The 26,747-nt window shown below is 35.9% G+C and overlaps 2 protein-coding genes across 30 annotated transcripts in view; one reads left to right on the top strand and one right to left on the bottom strand.

The window, feature by feature from the left end:
• Positions 1-25,440, bottom strand: part of Dlic (dynein light intermediate chain) — a 44,345-nt gene extending 18,905 nt beyond the window's left edge. Inside the window, exons 1-3 of one of the 29 annotated variants that reach the window (XM_073977203.1) lie at positions 25,360-25,440; positions 25,142-25,193; positions 23,967-24,550 (exon numbers count right to left, since the gene is read on the bottom strand). In XM_073977203.1, the coding sequence (XP_073833304.1) occupies positions 23,967-24,070 (104 nt within the window). In that variant the 5' untranslated portion in view covers positions 24,071-24,550; positions 25,142-25,193; positions 25,360-25,440. Of the gene's footprint in view, positions 1-23,966; positions 24,971-25,064 lie in introns of all 29 variants that reach the window. The other 28 variants (XM_073977202.1, XM_073977213.1, XM_073977211.1 and 25 more) reach the window with 28 other exon arrangements.
• On the top strand, positions 671-10,640 carry LOC141399104 (armadillo repeat-containing protein 2). The gene is made up of 9 exons (XM_073977188.1): positions 671-1,271; positions 1,349-1,460; positions 1,547-1,866; positions 1,948-2,219; positions 3,828-3,965; positions 4,035-4,720; positions 4,782-4,968; positions 9,432-9,677; positions 9,739-10,640. The coding sequence occupies exons 1-9, from the start codon at positions 956-958 to the stop codon at positions 10,507-10,509; spliced, it is 3,048 nt and encodes a 1,015-aa protein (XP_073833289.1). The 5' UTR covers positions 671-955; the 3' UTR covers positions 10,510-10,640.
• Positions 25,441-26,747: the final 1,307 nt, after the last annotated feature.

The raw sequence follows: 26,747 nt of genomic DNA, 5'->3' as shown, positions 1-26,747 counted from the left end.
TTCGATATGGGTGATGATGCGGATGTTACAAACCGAGCACAAATATATTGGTCCTGGGTTTTCCTCCGTCCCGGCACGGACCAAAAGAATCCGGAGCAGACATTCCGGGATATGTCGCTCCCAGCACAGAAAAACGAAAAAATACAAACACATGTACAACAATTATTGTCTTGTTGTCCTGAGGTTGCTTGTCCTGATGTTGCTTGAAAAATATTCTTTAAAAAATCCACGATTATTGCCTTGATCTTGCTTGAAAAATATTCTTTTAAAAATCCACGATTTTTGTCTTGATGTTGCTTGAAAAATATTTTTTTTTAAAAAATCAGCGATTACTGTTTTGAGGTTGCTTGAAAAATATTCTTTAAAAAATCCACGATTATTGCCTTAAAGTTACTTGAAAAATATTCTTTAAAAACCCATGATTGTCATGATATTGCTTGAAAAATATTCTTTAAAAAATCCAGGATAATCGCCTTAAAGTTATTGTCCTCGTGTTCTTTATAAATATATTTTAAAGTAAATTTAAATATACCCTCCCAATGCTACATCTCTGTCCTTTGCATGTTGTTTACATTTAAGTCTTGGCTAACTTGATAGAAATTAGCCTGGTTTTGCCACGAAGAGAAGAGTTACACTGTTATCCTCCTAACAGTGTAATATTCAATTTAACAAGAACAAAAATAATGGTCGGCCAGGACAGGCATGTGAATGAGTGAGTTTTTCTTCGTTCTCTAGTTCATTCACATACTTAATTCGGCACTCGCCAGTCATTATGGTGAGCGGTCGCTATGGCGCCCAGTGAAAAATTGAACACGAACCAATGAAAAACTTTTAGGACTTTCAATGGAAATATTTCGGTGGTGACTCTCAAAGTGAAAAGTTTAGAAATTGTAAAAGGATAAAAGTGAAAATATTTTGTAAAAGAAAAAAAATTGAAATTTAAGAAAAGGGAATCATGAGTTTATTACCCAAACGCAGATCTCGTAGTGAGACGCGAGATATTGCAACAATTAACAATGAAGTGAATGGGAATTCTCAAAAAAACGGCGCATTATTATGGGGAAAAGTTCGTCAAAGTAGACATTTAGATAATACGCTTATATTGGGAACTGGTGGTGGTGGTATGGGTAAAAGGCGAACATCGGCCGAAATGATAAGTGAAGCTAAAACATTTTTAAGTGGTGGAGGAGTGGGAGGAGATGTTCCTGCCAATTCAATGAATAATTTACATTATCAAAAACAACAATCACAACAATTCCAGGCCACAAATGGTAAAAACCCCAAAAATCTGGGTAGTGAAACGAAAAAAGTTCTAGCTAATGATTTCATGTTTGTGTGTAACTTTTAGTGGTTGGTGGGGTCCGAATGGTCAGCACACGACGTCCGGTAACACCCCGTGAAACGGGCAGAGTGTTGTATGGCAAGGTGGCAATGGCTGGCCGGCCACCCAGCTCATTTTCGTAAGTACACCCCCCACCAAACAGAGTGATAGATAATTTGTTTGCACGACATATTCAATATTGCAAAAATTCTAAATAATTTATAGATTGCGTTATTTGCGAAATGGAGAGCCGGCAGCACCGCGCACTCCAAATTTAGAACCCATACAAACAACCGAGGAGGAGCAACAACTCACATGTGGTGAAGGCGAAGGAGTTGAAGGAAATAACGATGGTGGTGTTGATAAACAAATAATTGTTAAAGGTAAAAATATTGATGCCGAATTGACAAGACGTTCTCGCTCGTTTGAAACACGCAGTGACAGTTTTGAGAATTGTAGTATTTCGACGACAACAACTAAAACACCATTGCCACGTAAACTACCGGCATTAGAAGTTAAAGGCAATTCATTAAAGAAAGGAGGAGGTAAGAAAGTTACAACAGACATATGTGAAGAAAAGAACCTTGAAGTGTATAATAATTCCATTAATCTTTTTATTCAAACAGACAATAGCCCCATTCAACCTAAACAATTAAGAGCTAAAACAGCTTATTCTGTGGCATCTTCAACATCGAAAGGCGGAGAAAGTGGTGGTGTTACTCTCATTGATGAAAATGGTGCCACAAATCGTGCCTTGACTTTACTGGAGACACGAAAAATTCTAACCAGGTCCAATGATTTGCTGGGTCAGTCATCCACGGAAAAGCTGATAGATATGTTAAAAGAACATGCCGGCTTGAAGGAATGCACTGATGAAACTGTTAATCACATCAATTCGGTAAGTAAAATTAATTGCTATTCTATTCTTTAAAACATTTACGATTATTGCCTTGATGTTGCATCGAAAATATTCTTTAAAAAACCACGATGATTATTGCCTTCATGTTAATTGAAAAATATTTTTCCTTGAAAAATATTCTTTAAAAAATCCACGATTATTGCCTTCATGTTAATTGAAAAATATTTTTCCTTGAAAAATATTTTTCCTTGAAAAATATTCTTTAAAAAATCCACGATTATTGCCTAGATGTTGTTTGAAAAATATTCTTTAAAAAATCCACGATTATTGCCTAGATGTTGTTTGAAAAATATTCTTTAAAAAATCCACGATTATTGCCTAGATGTTGTTTGAAAAATATTCTTTAAAAAATCCACGATTATTGCCTAGATGTTGTTTGAAAAATATTCTTTAAAAAATCCACGATTATTGCCTAGATGTTGTTTGAAAAATATTCTTTAAAAAATCCACGATTATTGCCTAGATGTTGTTTGAAAAATATTCTTTAAAAAAATCCACGATTATTGTCTAGATGTTGTTTGAAAAATATTCTTTAAAAAAAATCCACGATTATTGCCTAGATGTTGTTTGAAAAATATTCTTTAAAAAATCCACGATTATTGCCTAGATGTTGTTTGAAAAATATTCTTTAAAAAATCCACGATTATTGCCTAGATGTTGTTTGAAAAATATTCTTTAAAAAATCCACGATTATTGCCTAGATGTTGTTTGAAAAATATTCTTTAAAAAATCCACGATTATTGCCTAGATGTTGTTTGAAAAATATTCTTTAAAAAATCCACGATTATTGCCTAGATGTTGTTTGAAAAATATTCTTTAAAAAATCCCCGATTATTGCCTAGATGTTGTTTGAAAAATATTCTTTAAAAAATCCACGATTATTGCCTAGATGTTGTTTGAAAAATATTCTTTAAAAAATCCACGATTATTGCCTAGATGTTGTTTGAAAAATATTCTTTAAAAAATCCACGATTATTGCCTAGATGTTGTTTGAAAAATATTCTTTAAAAAATCCACGATTATTGCCTAGATGTTGTTTGAAAAATATTCTTTAAAAAATCCACGATTATTGCCTAGATGTTGTTTGAAAAATATTCTTTAAAAAATCCACGATTATTGCCTAGATGTTGTTTGAAAAATATTCTTTAAAAAATCCACGATTATTGCCTAGATGTTGTTTGAAAAATATTCTTTAAAAAATCCACGATTATTGCCTAGATGTTGTTTGAAAAATATTCTTTAAAAAATCCACGATTATTGCCTAGATGTTGTTTGAAAAATATTCTTTATAAAATCCACGATTATTGCCTAGATGTTGTTTGAAAAATATTCTTTATAAAATCCACGATTATTGCCTAGATGTTGTTTGAAAAATATTCTTTAAAAAATCCACGATTATTGCCTAGATGCTGCTTGAAAAATATTCTTTAAAAAATCCACGATTATTGCCTAGATGTTGTTTGAAAAATATTCTTTAAAAAATCCACGATTATTGCCTAGATGTTGCCTAAAAAATATTCTTTAAAAAAATCCGCGTTTTTTTACAAGAATTTTCTGTGAAAATTAATATATCATTTATTTTTCCAGATTTTAACAGAGCTCTACAATCGAGTCCATAAACATGAAGATAACTTCAAAAAAGGTTTCATATTGGGTGGTCTGTACGGTTTGGTAGAATGTACAGCACCCAAGATATTGCTATCTGTGGCAAGAGTGGTTTTGGCGGTAAGTTTCCTTAGATAACTAAAATTGATTCCGAAACTAAATACAATTAATTTTTTCCTCTTCCCATAGTTACGTGTTTCTGGCAGCAACTTAACTGGAGCCTGTAAATTGATTTTCAAAGTTGCTCGCAATGAACAAAATGATAATTTGTTTCATGAAAATGATATATTGGAACTGTTGATTGATGGTTTGGGACGAGCCAGCCCTCTCGATGATCCGGAAGCATGTATTTATGGATATGGTTCGATACGTTTCCTAACATGTAGCACAAATCAAGAAAGAGCTGAATTGACAGCCATAAAAGATCTCAATCGCAATTGGTCGGAACAGATGGAGTTACCACGTAAACCAAATACAGCTCCCAATTTAGGAGAATATCCTAAAGTTGGCAGCAGTGAAAAAAGTAAAACTGAATATGTCCAAAAATTATCGAAACAAGATGCATTGGTATTGCGTCTATCGCGTCATGGTGCAGTCCAGTTGATGATTTTACATTTGCAAATGTTAAATGAGGCAGGAGCGGCCCGTAAACTGGAAGGACCACCTTTACATTCGTTGTATCAGTTATCAGCAGCATTGAGGGCATTGGCTGATGTGCGCAAAATTATATCATCACTGGAAAGTTTAGATATATCAAGGCCACATTTTGATAATACCAGTATACATTTGGAATTGGCTTGTCCGCATTTGATAAAGGCCGCCGAGGTGACAATTGGTGAAATAGAGGTGCAGGCAAATATTATAAGGACTTTGAGGTAAGTGAATTAAGGAGGACAACATATATTATATAAACAAAAATTGTATATTCCTCCTTAGTGTCCTATCGGAAGATTGGGATTGTTGCCATGCCTTGGAAAAGTTTGCTCCTCGCATTGGCATGCTGTTGGGCCCCTGCTGCACCAATCACAATACCAACAGTGCAGAGAAATTGCTTAGCATTATCAGTCGTTTGGGTTATATTTTGGGAAATATCATGACCAGCTATGATTTGGCCAGAATTCAGGTAAGTTGGAGAGAAATTGAATCTGAAACGAAGGTTAAATTTTAGGTAAAAGGCATAAATTTGTTTAATGACATCTAAATTTGGATTACGTGCAGAATCCACGATTAGTGCCTTGTTGTTCCTTGAAAATATTCTTCAAAATTCCACGAATTTGCCTTGATAATCCTCGAAAATATTCTTTAAAAAAACACGATCATGGCTATGATGTCGCTTGATAAATATCCTTCAAAATCCACGAATATGGCCTTGATGTCGCTTGATAAATTACCATTAAAAAATGCACGATTATTGACTTGCTGTTCCTCCAAAAATACTCTTTAAAAATCCTTGTTGTTCCTTGAAAAAATATTTTAAAAAATCCACAATTATTGCCTGAAAAATATTCTTTAAAAAATCAACGATATATGTCTTGAAGCCCCTTGAAAATATTCTTTTAAAAACATCCACGATAATTATTTTGAAGTTCCTTGAAAAATATTCTTTAAAAAGTCCACGATAATAGTCCTGGCAAATTTCTTAAAGTTCCTTGAAAATATTCTATAAAAAATCCACGATTATTGTCTTGTTGTTCCTTGAAAAATATTCTTTAAAAAGTCCCCGATAATAGTCTTGATAATTTTCTTGAAGTTCCTTGAAAAATATTCTTTAAAAAGTCCACGATAATAGTCTTGATAATTTTCTTGAAGTTCTTTGAAAAATATTCTTTAAAAAGTCCACGATAATAGTCTTGATAATTTTCTTGAAGTTCCTTGAAAAATATTCTTTAAAAATCCACGATAATAGTCTTGAAGTTCCTCGAAAAATATTCTTAAAAAAATCCAGGATTATTGTCTTGTTGTTCCTTGAAAAATATTCTTTAAAAAATCCACGATTATTGTCTTATTGTTCTTTGAAAAATATTCTTTAAAAAATCCACGATTATTGTCTTATTGTTCTTTGAAAAATATTCTTTAAAAAATCCACGATTATTGTCTTGTTGTTCCTTGAAAAATATTCTTTAAAAAATCCACGATTGTTGCCCAGTTGTTGCATGAAAAATATTCTTTAAAAAATCCACGATTGTTGCCCAGTTGTTGCTTAAAAAATATTCTTTAAAAAATCCACGATTGTTACCCAGTTGTTGCTTGAAAAATATTCTTTAAAAAATCCACGATTGTTGCCCAGTTGTTGCTTAAAAAATATTCTTTAAAAAATCCACGATTGTTGCCCAGTTGTTGCTTAAAAAATATTCTTTAAAAAATCCACGATTGTTGCCAAGTTGTTGCTTGAAAAATATTCTTTAAAAAATCCACGATTATTGGTTTGTTGTTCCTTGAAAAATGTTACCTAAAAATCCTCGATTATTGCCTTGTTGTTCCTTGAAAATATTCTTTAAAAAATCCTCGCTTATTGTTCTGATGGTCCTTGAAAAAATATTCTTTAAAAAATCTAAGATTATTGAGTTGTTGTTCCTTGAAAATATTCTTTAAAAAATCCTCGCTTATTGTTCTGATGGTCCTTGAAAAAATATTCTTTAAAAAATCCAAGATTATTGCCTTGTTGTTCCTTGAAAATATTCTTTAAAAAATCTAAGATTATTGAGTTGTTGTTCCTTGAAAATATTCTTTAAAAAATCCACGCTTATTTTTCTGATGGTCCTTGAAAAAATATTCTTTAAAAAATCCAAGATTATTGCCTTGTTGTTCCTTGAAAATATTCTTTAAAAAATCCACGCTTATTGTTCTGATGGTCCTTGAAAAAATATTCTTTAAAAAATCCAAGATTATTGCCTTGTTGTTCCTTGAAAAATATTCTTTAAAAAATCCACGATTATTGGTTTGTTGTTCCTTGAAAAATATTCTTTAAAAAATCCACGATTATTGGTTTGTTGTTCCTTGAAAAATATTCTTTAAAAAATCCACGATTATTGGTTTGTTGTTCCTTGAAAAATATTCTTTAAAAAATCCACGATTATTGGTTTGTTGTTCCTTGAAAAATATTCTTTAAAAAATCCACGATTATTGGTTTGTTGTTCCTTGAAAAATATTCTTTAAAAAATCCACGATTATTGGTTTGTTGTTCCTTGAAAAATATTCTTTAAAAAATCCACGATTATTGGTTAGTTGTTCCTTGAAAAATATTCTTTAAAAAATCCACGATTATTGGTTTGTTGTTCCTTGAAAAATATTCTTTAAAAAATCCACGATTATTGGTTTGTTGTTCCTTGAAAAATATTCTTTAAAAAATCCACGATTATTGGTTTGTTGTTCCTTGAAAAATATTCTTTAAAAAATCCACGATTATTGGTTTGTTGTTCCTTGAAAAATATTCTTTAAAAAATCCACGATTATTGGTTTGTTGTTCCTTGAAAAATATTCTTTAAAAAATCCACGATTATTGGTTAGTTGTTCCTTGAAAAATATTCTTTAAAAAATCCACGATTATTGGTTTGTTGTTCCTTGAAAAATATTCTTTAAAAAATCCACGATTATTGGTTTGTTGTTCCTTGAAAAATATTCTTTAAAAAATCCACGATTATTGGTTTGTTGTTCCTTGAAAAATATTCTTTAAAAAATCCACGATTATTGGTTTGTTGTTCCTTGAAAAATATTCTTTAAAAAATCCACGATTATTGGTTTGTTGTTCCTTGAAAAATATTCTTTAAAAAATCCACGATTATTGGTTTGTTGTTCCTTGAAAAATATTCTTTAAAAAATCCACGATTATTGGTTTGTTGTTCCTTGAAAAATATTCTTTAAAAAATCCACGATTATTGGTTTGTTGTTCCTTGAAAAATATTCTTTAAAAAATCCACGATTATTGGTTAGTTGTTCCTTGAAAAATATTCTTTAAAAAATCCACGATTATTGGTTTGTTGTTCCTTGAAAAATATTCTTTAAAAAATCCACGATTATTGGTTTGTTGTTCCTTGAAAAATATTCTTTAAAAAATCCACGATTATTGGTTTGTTGTTCCTTGAAAAATATTCTTTAAAAAATCCACGATTATTGGTTTGTTGTTCCTTGAAAAATATTCTTTAAAAAATCCACGATTATTGGTTTGTTGTTCCTTGAAAAATATTCTTTAAAAAATCCACGATTATTGGTTTGTTGTTCCTTGAAAAATATTCTTTAAAATTCCACGATTATTGTTGTGGTGGTCCGTAAAAAATATTCTTTAAAAAATCCACGATTATTGGTTTGTTGTTCGTCCTTAAAAAATATTCTTTAAAAAATCCACGATTATTGGTTTGTTGTTCGTCCTTAAAAAATATTCTTTAAAAAATCCACGCTTATTGCCTTTTGTTCCTTGAAAATATTCTTTAAAAAATCCACGCTTATTGCCTTTTGTTCCTTGAAAATATTCTTTAAAAAATCCACGCTTATTGCCTTTTGTTCCTTGAAAATATTCTTTAAAAAATCCACGCTTATTGCCTTTTGTTCCTTGAAAATATTCTTTAAAAAATCCACGCTTATTGCCTTTTGTTCCTTGAAAATATTCTTTAAAAAATCCACGCTTATTGCCTTGTTGTTCCTTGAAAATATTCTTTAAAAAATCCACGCTTATTGCCTTGTTGTTCCTTAAAAAAAATATTCTTTAAAAAATCCACGATTTTTGGTTTGTTGTTCCTTGAAAAATATTACTTAAAAATCCACGCTTGTTGCCTTGTTGCTCCTTGAAAAATATTCTTTAAAAAAATCCAGGATTATTGGTTTGTTGTTCCTTGAAAACTATTCTTTAAAAAATCCACGATTATTGGTTTGTTGTTCCTTGAAAAATATTCTTTAAAAAAATCCACGATTATTGACATGTTGTTCCTCGAAAAAAATTCTATAAAAAATCCACGATTATTGGTGTGTTGTTCCTTGAAAAATATTCTTTAAAAAATCCACGATTATTGGTGTGTTGTTCCTTGAAACATATTCTTTAAAAAATCCACGATTATTGGTGTGTTGTTCCTTGAAAAATATTCTTTAAAAAATCCCCGATTATTGGTTTGTTGTTCCTTGAAAAATATTCTTTAAAAAATCCACGATAATTGTCTTGAAGTTTCTTGAAAATATTCTTTAAAAAATCCACGATAATTGTCTTGAAGTTCCTTGAAAATATTCTTTAAAAAATCAACGATAATTGTCTTGAAGTTCCTTGAAAATATTCTTTAAAAAATCCACGATTATTGTCTTGTTATTCCTTGAAAAATATTCTTTAAAAAATCCACGATTATTGCCTTGTTGTTCCTTGAAAAATATTCTTTAAAAAATCCACGATTATTGTCTTGTTGTTCCTTGAAAAATATTCTATAAAAAATCCACGATTATTGCCATGTATTTACTTGAAAGATACCCTTTAAAAAATCCAAGATTATTGCCTTGTTGTCCCTTGAAAAAATATTCTTTAAAAAATCCACGCTGATTGTTCACCACACACTTTGGATAATTTCATCCATAATTAAAAAATCTTATCCTCTACCTTCTATCTTCCAGTTCTTTCACAATGACGTGGCCATGGAATATTTGCTCAATGTCTTGGAAAACTACTCCAAGGAACCATTGACTCTACACAATTCCCTGGGAGATACGGTACTCGATGTTTTAATAAAAATGATACGGGTTGTGGCCAATATGAGTGTTGATTCCGAGGTTGGACTTGGTTTGGGAGATACAAGGTCATTGGGAGCCATTCTATTGGATATATTGAAAACAACACAGCAATTGAAAAGCATCAAAATGGTATGTACAAATTAGCCCCATTTCCTCGCAGAATTCTAAAATCCTTTCCATTTCTTTGCAGAAACAAGAACTCCAAGAACTTTGTCACGCCACCTTGGGTGCCCTGCACAACTTGTGCTTCTATCAAGATCAAATATCCACCACTCCATCTATGGTCCAAGAATCCAAAGGCAGTCTGCGTTCCATATTACCCGACTTGGCAACTCAGCTGAGTGCTGTTTTGAAAAATAGTCAAGATGAAATGTCTCAAGTGGAGGCAGCAAGGGTCCTCGGGAATTTGACAAGAAATGAAAAGGCGAGAAAATATTTTTGCCGTGCCAAAGGTCTGAAACTTGTGGTGAAGATCCTAAGCAACCCAAAGACAAAGGAAATCCACGACCTACAAGCCTGTACCATTGGTATATTGGTTAATCTTTTGGGAGATGTGGAAAATCGCATGCCATTCATACAATTGAAAGGACCACAAATTCTATTTGACTTACTGCATGATGCCCTTAAGCAACGTGAAGATTGGTTTATGAGCACAATAATATGTCAAGCTTATTGGAATCTATATATCGATAGCATCCACTTGGAGGATATGTGTCACGACAATACCATAGATGATATAATTGATTTGTTGTCGGAATATTTGGATGATGATAAGCTACTACAGATGGAGGAAATGTTGAATCAGCATCAAGTATGGGAAGATTTTACCATGGTTTCATCATATCTCCTGGATCATTTGCAATTCCATTATCATCAACAAAGTGAGGGTGTTAATTCCATGGAAGAGGCAAGTGATGTGGATGAAAATGACGAAGATGATGTTTATATTGAGGGTATATAAAGGGCTAACAAAACTTCCCTCAAAAAAACTACTTAAATTAGAAAAATATATAACACAAAAAAGAAATAAAAGTTATTTTAAAAAAAATATTATTAAATGTTGATGCCGTGGCAAAGAAAAAACAAACCAAATTTCTTTTTGTTTTTATTTTTGCTTTACAAAACCGTCATATTACCACCTTTCCGTACCCCCAATGATGTCAACACCATTAATAAATAAACGGAAACCTATGTGGTTTTTTTTGTTTTGGTGTTTGATGGTTTTAGCCACAATTATTAAAATCAATAGACAATCGACGGACAAATCGAACAGTCACCCAAAACCGATCGTCATAACAATTATTAAAACTTAAAACTTGTTCGTTTTGCCCATCATTATTTCTCTTTGTCATTGGCCGTTCGTTCTCTCATTTAGTAAAGCTAGCTTGCTTTACAGATTTGAATGAAATATTTTAATACGCCGTCAATACGCTAGTTGAATGCTAATTAGTTATTTTTTTCTTTCGTCTCTAGAAACAATTCCATTAACTGTCAGCATTTTGGCATCTCTTAAGGGTAGCAGCGGGCATTGTTGTCATACTCAGCGAATGGTTTTATTCATAACAGGGGTGGGAGGAGGAAAAGAGCATTATTAAAACGTTTGCTACCCAGCAGAATGACTCATTGTGGGTTTTAGAGTTCAGATCTGTAGCCAACAAAATGAGTTATTTATTTTATTTCATTTGGTTGACAGAACACGCGACATTATATTGAGTCAGCCAATTTTTATACTCCCAGCCGTTGATACTATCAACAAGTAAGAAAAGCGTTAAGTTCGGTCGGGCTGAACTTTTTATACCCTCCACCACAAATTTCAGCCATTTCGGTGGATTAATGTGGCCACAACCTTCAAAATACCGAAATTCGGAAGGTACCGTTCTATGGGGGCTATATGATGGCGTGAACCTATACCTACAAATTTCTGGGGGAAAGTTTTATACGCCTAAAAAAGACTAAATACCAAATTTCAGCCATCTCGGTGTGATAATGAGGCTAAAATGTTCAAAATATCGAAAATCGGGAGATATTGTATTATGGGGGCTATATCAACACGTGGACCTATATAAACATTTTATGGTAGAAATGTTTCTTAGCCTCTGGAAACACAAAATACAAAGTTACAACCGATTCTTTGGTCAAATGGGTCTAATACATTCAAAATATATTAAAATGACGCGTACTTTATAAGGGGCCTTATGTGGGGGCTATACCAAAGCGTGGACCTATATAACCCAACTTTGGTAGGAATGTTTTCTGACCTCTGAAGACACAAAATACCAAATTACAACCAATTCTGTGGTCAAATGGGTCTAATACTTTCAAAATATATTAAAATGACGCGTACTTTATATGGGGGCTATACCAAAACGTGGACCTATATAACCCAACTTTGGTAGGAATATTTTTTGGCCTCTGGAGACACAAAGTACCAAATTACAACCAATTCGGTGGTAAATTGGGCCAAATATCTTAAAAATTCCTTAAAACGACGACGCGTCACGCGTCATTTTGTATGGGGGCTATACGAAAGCGTGGACCTACATAGCCCGCTTTCAATACCAAAAGTCCTACGTAAATATAACATATTTTCCCAAAATTTCATCAACCTACGTCAATCCGTTCGGACGCTAGAGTGATTTCCACAGACGGATGGACATGGCTATATCGGCGTAGAATTGCACGCTGATCAAGAATATATATACTTTGCGGGGCCTACAATGATTATTTCGAGTAGTTACAAACGTAGTGACAAACTTAATATACCCCCATCCTATGGTGGAGGGTATAAAAATGTGCCTCATCGATATATTGGTTCTCTATTCAGACAATTTGGAACCGATTTTTCCCCAGAATGGATCTGCCGATTCGGTCTATCATTTAGCCTTAGTAATATTTTGTCCAAACTTAGTTTAAGTTCGAATATGGGCCATATAGGTCCACTCCTTCAGGTACCTCCCCCACAAATGTTCAAAAATTGTTGCAAAATTTGTGCGCTCGATAACTCTCGAAGGGAGTAACCGAATTGAACCAAACTTTGCATATGGTAATACTACCTCTCTCTCGGTCCACTCCTTCAGTTACCTCCGACACAAAATTTGAAATAAGTGCAATTTAGTGACACCTCACGAATCGTTATGAAATTTTTTGTAACTGGGTGTTGGTGCGGCCCCGTTACGTCATTGTAATTTTTTTCGAGGGCAAGTCCATAGTTCCCGAGATAATGGTGCATAACCTCAAAAAAACGCTGCACTATGTCGCGAGTTCAAATAAACAGTGGCCAAATATAAAAGTAGTTGGCATTGGCAGATGAATTTTGGTATGAATACTTATAGTTCACTGACAATGTCGAGAGCACGTTTTGGGATAGTCCCCATGCAACGGTACTTCTTAATGTTTCGGTATTTTGAATATTTTAGCTAAACTTATCTACCAAATTGGTTGAATTTTGAGATGCGGGGTTTTCACTTTACAAAAAACTTTTCCGATAAAAATTATGGACATAGGTCCACTTTTTGATATGCAGCCCATATAACGGTACCTCCCGATTTTCGGAATTTTGAAGATTTCACATATGTTTCACGCCCAAATACGCCGAAATTTTGCATTAAGGGTTCCCAATGGACCAAAAAACTTTTCTGATAAAAATTATGTACATAGGCCCACGATTTGATATAGCTCCAATAGAACGGTATCACTTTAAGACCTGCTTTTGAATCACTTTGAGTTTTGTTAAAGCAAATTCCATTCACTGACCCACTTACGATGGTACAATTTTTTCAGGGGCAAGTAAATACTTTCTGAGAAAATAGCCCGAAAGTTGTAAAAATCCCTACGACACCATGTGTAGTGGCTGGAGCGCACTATAGCACTCGAAGTAGTCAACGAATTTGGTCCAAAATTTGGCTCACAGTTTCAATTAACATAGCCTGAGGGTATATCTCTGTCGGCAAAGCAGACTGATACTTTTTTACTTGTTCCCTGTCCGTCCGTCTATCTGGCTTGTGGGCACAATAATTTTCGGACGGATCAATTGATTTGCTTCAAATTTTGCACCTCGTAATATTTTGTCTAAACATAGATCAAATATTCAAAAATGTTCGCAAAAATAGTGCACACGATAACTAATGAAGATGGGCTATATAGGTCCACTCCTTTATGTACCTCCCACCAAAATTTCAATTTTTTCGCAAAAGAGCATTTCAAGTACATGTTCGGAACCTTTTGATTTACTTGCAAAAAGTGGTCCTAGCGGCCCCTATTGCAACGGTACATATTTTCCGCAGCTAAGCCCATTCTCCTTGTTAGGCGCAAAACCTAAAAAAACAATGTAAGTAACTGATGAGCACGAAAAACTTTTAAATCGAGTACCCAAACATGCATATAACGTACAAATCTTCAGATACCAAAGTTGCAATACCTCCCTCTCAAAAGCTTTTGCTTAAATGCAGTTAAAGTATATTGATGTTGGTGCAACCTTTGTCCTAGTGGCCCCTATTCCACCAGTGCAATTTTTCCGCAGCAAAGTCTCTTCACCTTTTTTAGTTGCAAAGCAAAAAACCCTGCCCTGCCAATACTACTGAGCACTAAAAATTGTTATAAATTGAGTATCCAAACATGCATCAACTTCCAAGGGGGTCCATATCGGACAAAAACTTCGGTTTATGGTCTCTTGAAATTGGTACAATTTTTGCACATTGTATATTTCTCTCAAACTAAAATCAAGTTCGAAGGCGGACTACATCGGACAACACCTTCCGGTAGCTCCTTGACAAAAATTGATAATTTTTGCATTAGTTTAAGTTCTGTTCTACGATTGTTTTGAAATGTCCAACGACATTTGGGCGCCACCGTGGTGCAATGGTATGCACACCCGCACGCAGAAGGTTGTGGGTTCAATTCCCAGGCCAGCCAACATCAAAAAAACATTTTCAACGGTAGCAAAATACCCCTCAGTAATGTTGGCGCCATTTCCTGAGTATTTCAGCCATGTAAAACTTCTCTACAAGTGGTGTCTTAAGACAAGCCGTTCGGACTCGGCGATAAACAGTAGGTCCGATACCATTGAGCTAATATGAATCGGGGTGCACTCATTGATATGAGAGAAGTCTCCCTTGTCCCTTATGGGATGTTTGTATTATAATTATATTATAATCGAAGTTAGTACTTGACATAGACAAGGTGCAAAGGGCAGCCTCGATCCTGATAACTGGAGCTTTTAGAAGTACACCACAAGCAGCTCTAAATTCGATGTTGAACCTCTTGCCCATGAGACTCAGCATAAAAGATCAAGCAGCACGTAGTGCCCTAAGGCTACATGAACTGAATCGTTGGCGTGACAGCACCTATGGACATGCATGCATTCTTCGGGAGCTAGGACCAAACCTTAGCTTAAATCTGCAGGGGAAATTCAGCGACTACTTATCACCAATCCAAAGATTTGAAGATTTTGAGGTCGTTATCCCTAGTAGAGATGACTGGATCCGTAGTAACCCTCCTCTGGACGGTCTGTCTTTCTACTCAGACGGTTCCAAGATGGAAGAAGGTACCGGAGCTGGTGTCTAATACTCATATAGGATGAACAGCAACTGTAGTGTTTTCCAAGCAGAAATCTTCGCGATCGAAATGGCCGCAGAGTTGATAAAAAGTCTGGATGCAGAAATCTTTGAACCGGTGACTATCTTCGTTGATAGTCAGCCGGCTCTTAAAGCCATCAAATCCTCCAATATCAAGTCTGAGGCCGTTCTTGAGTGTAGAACTGCTCTGGCGAACCTAACAAACGCTGTACGACTCTGCTGGGTACCGGGACATTGTGGGAAATGAGAAGACAGATGAACTGGCAAGTCATGGATCTCAATCAACAAGTCTAGCAATCACTGATTCAATCAAACCACCCATATGTCACCTTTTTCGGAGAGTGGAGACGTTCTTTGAAGAACTAGCCAAGGAACTATGGCATAATGAACCAAGGTGCAACGTGTCAATGGCCATTTGGCCGACTCTATCAACAAACAGAACAACTTCACTCTTAAATCTGAACAAGTCAGAAATCAGGGTATTGACGGGAGTCATTACCGGTCATTGCAATATCCGAGCATTTATCGGCAAATGGCAGGATGATGGCGTGGACTATTGCAGGCTCTGTGAAGATGAGGAGGAAACGGAGACTATTGAGCATATTTTATGTCGTTGCCCGATGTTAACTCGAAAGCGATATAGATTAACAGGAGTATGCTTTCTCCAAGCTTAACCTTCTACTCAAACATGGAACCAACAATCACAAACAACATCATCAAAAATTTGAATTGGCTGGGACGGCGCGACCGACAAGCGTAACTACTTATCTGACAGTTTTCTACCATCACCAAACAAACCACCCTCTTTTCCTTATTACATCTTCATCTTAAATAATCCATCTATTATTACTTTCCCAACCCCACCCTCTTTTCTTTATTTTTCTCTCTTTTCTCTTCTTCTGTCTTTTCGGGTAATTCTGAACCTCTTCTTTCTGATATATGGATGATCACAATGGACCGAAAGGCCTCCGAGTGGCGTAGTCAATATATATTGACTACACATCCGCAAACATAACCTAACCTATTCTTTTGTGTGAGCAAGTCCATATTTCCTGACAAAATTACCCAAACACCTTGAGAAAATTCTACGAAGAACAACTAAAATGGCAGGTTGACACAACAGCTATCGAAAGGAATGACTCCCAACTTTAGATACAGTTCCAAGATGGACTGAGACGGTCCATTCTTAGGATACTTCCTCCACAGATTAAGGATATGTTAATAGCACAAATAGGTCCACCACTCTTGTTATTGCTTATTTTCTTCTTTTTGTGCAGCCTGAGGCTGACGATATTCTACTGTTCATCCTGCTGTATATCAGTTTATAGGACAGGATTGGTATTAGTCAGCTCTTGGAAGGCAATAATAGTCTAACACTAGTTGGGGTACTCATCCTAAGTATCGACCAGATCAATAAAGCGCAGGCAGGACATATTAATAGTTAAACGTTGTGGACAGTAAATGAGGTCGTCCCTACCAAAATTAGTGGAGACTACAACATTTCTTGGGTCAGACCCTATTACTATTACCGTATCTATGAGTATACCGCCCCAATTCTGCACATTCAAACATATTTTCCAAACAATCATCACTGCAGCAGTCGCTAGCTGTTGTAAGCAATTTCGATCTCTACCAAAGGTGCAATACCGATCCAATAGGAACCATCATAGAAACGAAAAAATGGATGTTGAGAAAAAATAACGAAGAACTTTGCCCTGGTAGCATGGAAAAAATACATAAAACTCCTGGAAAAGAAGTCTTATGAAGCAGTACGAATTTACCGGAAAATAATGGTACGAAACAAAAGCATTAGCAAATGAAAGATACTTCTGGAGGATATTTGTAGCGTCCTCATGCTCCTCAAGGAGTCAACTGAAAAAAAAGAAGACTGATCGAAAAGCCAAAGTGAGACAATATTTCTCATGTTGTTCTTGTAGCAGCATAGATTTAAAGCTGGGTTAGCAGATGCTGGCCGAAACGCTGCCTTAGGATTGTTTCTCAGGCGTGATGAGTTTCGACGAACCAGCTTTAAGAGCACAAGGTTAGGAGTGACATTTTGTTAGGTGTGGTGAATGGCTAGATCATCTGAATTGTTGCAACATTGGAGCCGGAAATATAAGCTACGGACAATGGTATAGTCATTCTCATGAACCCAAGAAAAAAGTAATAGAGGACTTCAGTCACACATTTTGTCACTGAGGTATCCGTAGAGGGTTCAGGAACATACAAATTACGGAAAACGGTTAAGTCCTTCTCTCGAACGCTAGCGAAAATAATAAAAGACTTTAGTCACATTTGATCACTTCGTAAAGATACCAACGTTATTCTCACCGCTGAGACGAGTATTTCGTTGCCCAAGACCTCTTCCGCCAGATGGAGGAAATACTATCCCATCGATGAGGAGGATTGTCATAGCTATTGGCGACAAACTGATCCTGAAGCGAAAATACTTGGGATGCAGTTACAGAAAACTTAATTATATCTTATAACGTAATAGGTTTGTCTGTGACGTCTATGCGGCGTGACATGTCTTTCCATAAAAAGCGAATTATGACTTAAATTGACCAATTACATGAGGAACAACACGTCCTTGGTGGGTCAGGTTTTTTCTGTTCTAGAAAAATTCAAAAGTAGAGAAGAGAGCCATTAGATCAAGATCCAGCGACCAAAAACACCTATCGCGCCCTTGGAGTCCATTACCAAAATATTGCACCAGAATAACCTCAAGAAAAATCAGAGAAGCTTTCGCACAACTATAATCTGGCTGGCGTAAAACATCCAGACGACCAAAAACACCTATCACGAGAATTGCGCCCTTAGAGTACATTCCCAATATATTGCACCAGAATACCCTCAGCTGTCTAGAAAAATCAGAGAAGCTTTCGCACAACTATAATCTGGCTGGTGTAAAGCATCTTCCTAGATTCTTGTACAGGTCTGCCAGCACTCTACACACGTTTTTAGCTGCCTAGTCAAACCTAGTCAACCAACTCAGAAGCATTGTGTTCATTTACCGAAGGAGCGGACATCCTTTTAATTTAGGAAATTGAATCAGCACCAGATTACCTGAAACAAGTAAGAAAGCTGTGCCACCATTTTACTTCAGAAAATTGAATCGGCACCAGATTACCTGAAACAAGTAAGAAAGTATCAGTCAACTATGCCGACAGAGGTATAGCCTCAGCCTCGGACATAAAGAAAAGAAGCAGACACAATACCTCTGGCGTCTAAGAAATTTTTTTGTTTTGTTTTTTTTTTTTTTTTTTTTTTGAGTTTTTGGGCCATTATCGCAGGAAGTATGGACTTGCACTCGAAAATATTGTACCACAGACACAACATGTCGGCAAAAATGTAAAGCTATCCCAGAAGAATCCTCAAACTGCGCTCTTTCCAAACATTGTGTGGGAGGTACCCGCTAGAGTGGTCCAATGTTGTCTATATTTGGGCACAATCCGATTCTGTAAGAAATAACACAATGTACAACGTTTGGACCTATTTGTTTCTCCCTTCGAGGGTTATCTTACGTACCACCCGTTTATTTATTTATAACAAGAACAGCTTGTTGAAACAAATTTCAAAACGATCCGAGATCCGATTGTCAGTCCTTTTCAGCAGAAAAGTACGCTCAGCATGGTTACTACCCCAAAATTCCAGGGGTCACATTTGACAGTATGTTCATGTCGTCCGCGCATTGCACAGCTATCTGTAACAAGCTTCGATGTAGGAACAAGGTCCTCAAATACCTGGCCAGCAGCACTTGGGGAGCATCTAAAGAACTCTTGTTGATCACATAAAACGCTATAGGTCGGTATGTGGTAAAATATGCAGCGCAACGCGATGGAAAAATATTCACACCTGTCAGAATGCAAACCTGAGAACTGTAACAGGGTGCCTCCTCAAGTCTTCAGTCCACCATCTACATGAGGAGGTGAAGATTCTTCCAGTACAGCAACACAACGGTATGCTTTCGTTGCAGACCTTGCTCGGGTGTTACCGTGAGAGCCATCCCAATCACCATCTGGTGGGTAAACCCACTCAGACACATCAAGAAGGATCTTCACGTTCTAGAGAGGGACGCCCAACGATACAGGAGAGAACCCCTAGATCAACAAGCGTATCAAACAGGTTTGATCATTTGTTAAGGCCATAAGCAACTATAGTGTGAATAAAGTCCTCGGAGTACATCCCCCATCTATCGCAGCTGTGAGGAGCGTCAGCTGCCATGTCAAACCAGAGTAGTTTTGGCTCAACTACAATTATAGGGCAAAGATCGATCGCACAGTAAAAATATCAGCCCAGCATGCGATATGGGCCCGCTTAAACAACTGCATATTTTCAACTGCCCTGCCATCCCACCGAAGCAGCCAAATTCCTGGATCTGGATATAGACCCACAGCCAGATTGAGCAGAAGAACGAACATACAATAATAAATTCAGTTACAACAACAACAAACCAAAGTCAATCCGACGGCAGCGGTTTCTTTCGTACTGGATTGACCCGAAACCATAGTTTTTGGCCAGCAGCTGCCAACCCTGCATCAAACTTAGCTTCTACGTAGCATAGTAGTTTTGGCTAAAATATAAACGGGATGGTACAGCCATTTAAATTTTTATAGGGCGGGGATTGCCAAGAATGCGGGACATGGCTGCACGGCACACTGCACCTTTTCAACTGACCTGCCAAACCTACTGAACTAACTCCAGTAGCTATGTGGTTACAACCCATCGATATATCCACACTCCTACACCTGGAGATATAGTCAGAGCCAAATTAAGCAGAACAAGTGAAAAAGTATCAGTCGGCTTTGCCGAAAGAGATATACCCTCAGCCCGTTCAAGAGATAGCATAGCACTTTATTGAAATTTTTAAATATTGGAGAAGTACCGGAAGTTGTGGATAGGTACTGACTATCTCCGAACTGAAACTAAGTTTGGAAAAAATATTACGAAGGCCAAAATTTGGACCAAATTGGTTTGGACCTATAAGCACCACCTTCTAATTTCATCTAATATTCGAAGAAATATTACAATATCCAAAGTGTGGACGAACGCAGTATTCGGTTCGAGCCACTACATATGATGCCATAGAGGGTTTTACAACTTCCGGGCTGTTTTCTCAAGAAGTATGGACTTGCCCTATAAAAACTTTCACTGTCGTATTTGATGCAGCGAATGCAAGTTGATTCAACAAAAAACAAAGTGATGCGAGAGCAGGACTTAAAGTGAATTTATCCAAAATTTTGTGTGGGAGGTATCCTAAGGATTGGACAAATATAGTTCATATTCGAACCTGATCTATATCTGGTAGATATATTAGGATGTGTAAAATATGGACTAAATTGGTCACTTCCATCAGGAGTTATCGTGCGCACAATTTTTCCGAACATTTTTGAGCTTTTGAGTACCTAAAGTAGTGGACCGATATGGCTTATCTTCGAACTAAAATAAGGTTTGCACAAAATATTACGAAGGCCACATTTTGGAACGAATCGGTTTTTTGTAACTTTCAGGCTATTTTCTAAGGAAGTATGGACTTACCCCTGATGAAACTTATAGCGTCGTATGGGGGGCAGCGAATACTAGTTGCTACAACAAAAATCAAAGCGATTCGAGAGAAGGTCCTAAACTGAACTTTTCCCAAATTTTGTGTGGGAGGTACCTGAAGGAGTGGACCGATAGAGTCCAGATTGGAACCTCATCTATGTCTGGTAGAAAATTCACCATGTACAAAGTATAGACCAAATCGGTTACTCCCTTCAAGAGTTATTGTGCGCACAAATTTTCCGAACATTTTCGAACTTTTGTGGGGGAGGTACTGGAAGGAGTGGACCTATATAACCCATCTTCGAACTTAAAGTAAGTTTGGACAAAATATTACGAAAGCCAAATTTTGGACCGAATCGGCGTATCCGTTCGAGTGTTATCTTGCGCTCCAACCACCTCACACGGTGTCATAGGGTTTTTTTTGCAACTTTCAGGCTATTTTCTCAGGAAGTATGGACTTGCCCCTGATGAAACTTGTACCGTCGTGTGGAGGGCAGTGAATACAAGTTGCTACAACAAAAATCAAAGCGATTCGAGAGATGGCCCTAAACTGAACTTTTGCGAAATTTTGTGTGGGAGCCCATCTTTGAACTTAAACTAAGTTTGGATAAAATATTACGAAAACCAAAATTTTAACCGAATCGGTTTATCCGTTCGAGAGTTGTCGTGCGCTCCAGCCAGCCAGACAGACGGACGGACATTGCTCAATCGACTCCAAATTGTCTGAAACACATTTCGTCCAAACATACTTGGGGTCTAAAACCATTATTTCGATGAGGCACATTTTGCCGGTATGAAAGTGTATATACCCTCGTTAGCATAAATGCTGAGGGTATAAAAACGAACATACATCTGATCGAGGATGTACCATTCCATGCATGAAGATTGCCAAAGTAATATGAAGAAGGTATTTAGGAAGCAGGTAAAGAAATGTGTTGGTTTATAAAAACAGTGCACAAATTGAATACCCGGAATCGGAAATGTTTACCACAGGTAGATCTTTACGTCCTGATTACAAAAATATAAAGTTTGTTGGGTGGAAGTCCATACTTCCCGAGATATGGGCCTCCGAAGTTCCGAAAATTCCCTTGTTAAAGTATGAAAAAAAATTAAATTAAAAAATGTCTCCGTGCTCTAAATTGGCTCCTGTCCATAGGAGAAAGAATTTGCAATTTAAAAAAAATTAGATTTTTTCCTTCAGCTGGTAGAGTATTCAATTTGTTCCAAAAACAGCATAGATTTTTGTCTGTGCCAGGACTAAGCGAAGTCAGTGGAAGCGCAAATGAAATAAGAGAGTATAAAAACTGGCAAAATGTCCTTATGAAACGAGCGATATGACTTCAGTGGGTTATTTACATAGTGAACAACCAGGATGGTAGTTCTGTTGATGTCAAAGTCAGGTTATTGAATGTGATGACAATTCTGAATAACTGCCTTCGACCTCAGTACTATTCTGAAGCCATCAAAAATGCGGGATTCATCAACTGAGGGATTCGCTTAGCAATCAAATACAAATTTTTCTTTTGAACATTTTTACACAAATGTCTTCAAGTTTTATCGAATTGGCGTCACGGCCGAAATAAGTGTCGTTTAGTGGCACCTCTGGGAGACTTGGGGACTCCTGTGCCCACCACTTTCACTGGGCTAGCAGCACACAATGCCAGAGGAGAGTCATTATTTGTGTTATTTGAATCCTATGTGGCGAAAATAAGAAAAGGACTGTGCGTGTAAACCCCTCTAAAGTCTCGGCACCTTCTATGTAACATATTTAGCATTCTTTTAAAACTCTATTAAAATATAATGTGTATCAAATCTAACCTCTTTTAGCAGCACATATAAACACACCTAAGTTAAATGAAGTGGAAAATGCTTTCCACGCATTCATATTCTTAATGCCATGACCTGGTGCATAACAAGCTATAATTTAGAATCAATTGTAATTTTTTTTTGGCAAAAAAGCAATAACTTAATACTCTTTGCCCATATATTAAAAACAAATCCCCATATTATGACACTTTTTCCAATAGAGAGAGATAGCTTTCACACCTGCAATGTGTCAAAAATTAAAGGTAAGAAACACAAACAAAAACAACAGCATGCGGTGGCAACGGCAATTGTTTTTGTTAATGATGACGATAATCGCAACTACTCATCGTATCTCAAGTAGCCACGAAATCAAACAAAAAATACAATAGAAACGGGAAACAAAAGTGTTTCTCTCATCACCATCATCATCCACAACATGTCAACCATCCGTAACATTCTCATCCAACCCAGATGCATCTACTTAAGACATTCATTAAACCAAAAAAACTTACTCTAGCAGAAAAACTGTAACACAAAAGAAAAACAAAAATGCAAAATATAAACAAAAAAACTCGCCAAAAACGAAAAGAAAAAATCATGTAAAATGATTCCCATGGCCGAAATAAAAAATATATAATTAAACGTAAAATAATAACAAAAATACAAAATGAGAATATGTTTGTGAGATTCATTGGGAGAAAACAATATAAACGTCAACTAGACTCCTCTACAAAAGTGGTGATGATGGTGGTGGCGGAGACAATGATGATGATTGCTATGATTGCTTGAAAGCTGATGATGACACATAGTAGTGGCCACCATGATCCCCCTCCACATATCTTTTTGTTTTCTTCTTCCACCACACCATAACCAAAAACAGCAACAAACATCAAACAAATGAAGTCAACAAAAATATGCGAGAAATGTTAATACCAAAAAAATAACAAAAGCAACAATCACCATTACTTCTTTTGGTTTTGGGGTCTACAACAAGCAAAAAGGTAAGAAATTAACGAAAATTTGTGCAAAACGGAAGAAGGTGCAAAAAGACAGTGTGAATGAAGATGGTGGTTGGTTGATAGTCGGTCGGTTGGTTGGTAGTCGATTGCTTTTTTGGGATTTGGCATATTTTTGGGGTTAGAATGGCGAAAAAAGAAAGAACCAATAAAAACAACAAAGTGACTTGGTGGCAGGCTAGTTGGCCACAACTATGTAGTAATGTAAGTTGGTTGGATGGAAGTGAAGGGGCTGCGTTAAAATGTTTCTTTCTGTCCAACCAAGAAAATACACCCACACAATATTTATATAGATAGCTCTCTTACAACAGCAGCCATAAACCAACCACACACATCATAAATGTAACACACCATTTATCGAGAAAATGCAAAGTGCAAGTTTAAGGCAAATAGAAACAGGTCTTTTTTCTACAGCTATTTACGATGAGTAATATTTTTCTTCCTCCCTTCCACAAAGTTCCACTGTTACACATACTTACCATAAGTTTTCTTTGTCAGCATTTGTGGCAGCATCCTTTTTCTTTGAGGTAAAGGATGATGTCAGAGCAGCATTACTACTACCATTCACCATGTCCAACGCCATCTTCAACAGCTCAACTTTCCGAAGATGGTTGGTAAACTGATGGAATCAATACGAAAACAACACCCAAACAGATTAACCACAACTTCCCAGTCAAGAAAAGAAATTGTTCCGGCAATAACAGCAAACAAATTCTTGATGGAGGCGAAGAAATCTCTTGTTAACACTCCCTTTTGTAAAATTGCTTGTTGGTTGGTCCTCTCTATTTTTTCACAGCACTAGTTTTAGTTTTGTTGTTTAACCAATTTGTCTTTTTATTCTCTCTCGCGATTTAATAACTTAACAATATTGCAATTTTCTTTGATTTTAGTCAGCCGTATTCCAATCTTTAGTTGCGATTTTTTACTGGCTTTTTCGATGAGTGTTACCGCTTTCAATTTGCCCCTCTTCAGCTGCTGTTACTGCTTCTTCTTATTTTTTTCTATTTTCAAGTCCAATTGGTTGGGAGTATTCGTTTTTTCTACTTTACTTTTTTTCTTTCTTCTTTGAACGTTTTCACACGATAAGGTTTGACTGCTCAAAAACGTGGTTTCCGTTTTGACTCTCATTCGTAATTTTCACATCTAGTGTTGCGTTTTTGAAGTCATTTTATACAAGCGTACTTTTTGAACAAAAAGAAGTACGGTTTTACATAAATGTACCAAAAAGGTTTATGTGTGTATTGTATTTGAAAATTAAAAAAGTAATACTTGTGAATCCCATAAAATTGGGTAAAATGTATGCGTTGTTAAAATTGTTGCCTCATGCGCGCATGCCATGTAAAAAATAATGTAATAATTCTTACCACCTGAAGGTAAGATGATATCTGCGTTACCAGCGTAAATTTTTCAAGAAAGATTTTTATGAAATACCGAAATACCCTTGATATTAACAGGTACATAGAAGTCATGTTTTGAAGAACACCTTTATTTGTAAAAAATATGATGAAACAGGTAGATAATATCTTACATGCTAGTGTTGTATGTATGGTACTTTATGTACGTTTTCGTTCACTTACTTCCACATTTTGTTTCAACACTGACACAATTTACGAATGAGAACCAAAACGGACAACGCATTTTTGAGCAGGCAAACCTTATCGTGTGAAAACGTTCTTTGTGGTTTTTTCTCTTTTGCCTTTTTTGAACTGTTAAACACACAATGACATTTGTTTTAAATTTTCTTTCTCTTCTAAAGTATTATGACTTTGAAAGTTGCAACCAATAGTTTTTTGCTCAATTTATTTGCTGGCACACACAAAAATTGGCAATTTTTGTAATAAAATTTGTCAAAAATTTTAATTAGATTCGCACAACACTTTGGAAGAAAAAATTACGTTCTCCTTCGTACTCAGAGAACCGAGTTACAGTGAAATTATACGACGCCGTTTGACTGTTTGCAAATAGGGACTTATAAATCGATAATGTGAGTAATCGATTTATAGTTTTTACAATTTTTACCACTTTTACACATTTTGCGTTCCCGTACACAAAATTTATATGAAAATCGTTTACGACTTTTACAACTTTTAACACTTTATAAAGTACGGGAACAGGCCAAACGAGATAAGTTATCACTTTAATGTTTGGTTTCCATTTAAGAAATCCACTTGATTTCAACTGTCAATGCCTTTGCGTATTAGTACATTTATATATAACCGGATTTAACAAACCCACTGGGTTTTGAATGTCAATTCCATTACATATACGTCAAACAAATCCTCATAAAGAAGGTTAACCCTGCAAAAGGCTATAATATAAACATGGCCTATACCTCAAATTAAAACTCATCTGAAATCCATTGGATTTCATTTGACGTTTAATCAATGGAATTGACAGTCGAAATCGAGTGGATTTTGTAAATGTAAACTTACTATAAGAGTAATTTCACTGACATTGAAAATTTGTACACTAGTTTCTTGAAATTATGTGTTTTTCCAAAAAAATGGCAAATTTTCAGTGAAATTACTCGAGTGTGGCCCGAGACCTAGATCGAGTTCCCTCGAAGAGTAAAGGTATGGGTACATAAGCTGGCTCTGCTCTGCCTGCTTGCCTTGCTTGCTTCTGATAAAAGAAAAAAAAACAACCTAGTTCAAAATTTGTTCGGCCTTCTTTATTCTTTAATTTTTATTATGTCAGAAATGAAGCAAGCAAGGCAAGCAGACGAGGTAGCTTATGTACCCAGGCCTTTAATATCAGTGCTCTGTTCCAGAACCTGCAAGAAGCTGCTATTTTTTACTACGATAGCATTTTTTCCTTTATGTTATCGGAAAAAATAGTAAAAATTAGTAGATTCTTGCAGTACTGGAACAGACCACAGATGTTGCTGTAAGTCCCGGTTCACACTAAACCGATTTCAATGAAATAATTTCATGAAATTAGGCGTTCTTAGTCCCAGTCCACACTAGTATGAATTTCATAAAAATATTTCATGAAATTAGGCGTTCTTAGCTCGAATTCCCCACTACAGCATTTTTATGATTTTACTCTACTATGGAACTCGATCTAGAGACGCATAATTTCGTGTCAAAATTTCAGTGAAATTACTGTAGTGTGGCCCGGGACTTACCCAGCAAAAAGTTTGCATCCGCGGATGCAGTTAAATCGCTAGAACAATTGCCGCTGGAGTAAATTTTTTCCTATGAATTCACCTATGAATTTTACAAGAGAGCGCACAGCTAGGATGCACTCCATTTTCGATC

Source organism: Musca autumnalis, unplaced genomic scaffold (genome assembly GCF_047663935.1).
Source record: "Musca autumnalis isolate F117 unplaced genomic scaffold, ASM4766393v1 scaffold_3, whole genome shotgun sequence".
NCBI classification, from domain to species: Eukaryota; Metazoa; Arthropoda; class Insecta; order Diptera; family Muscidae; genus Musca; species Musca autumnalis.
Note: the sequence above shows the minus strand (reverse complement) of the source record. Positions and strands in the feature narration are given on the sequence as shown.

Coding starts and splice junctions, on each gene's coding strand:
- LOC141399104 (XM_073977188.1), top strand. CDS start 956: ATGAGTTTATTACCCAAACGCAGATCTCGTAGTGAGACGCGAGATATT. Junction 1,461..1,546: donor CGGCCACCCAGCTCATTTTC/GTAAGTACACCC, acceptor AATAATTTATAG/ATTGCGTTATTTGCGAAATG. Junction 1,867..1,947: donor TTCATTAAAGAAAGGAGGAG/GTAAGAAAGTTA, acceptor TTATTCAAACAG/ACAATAGCCCCATTCAACCT.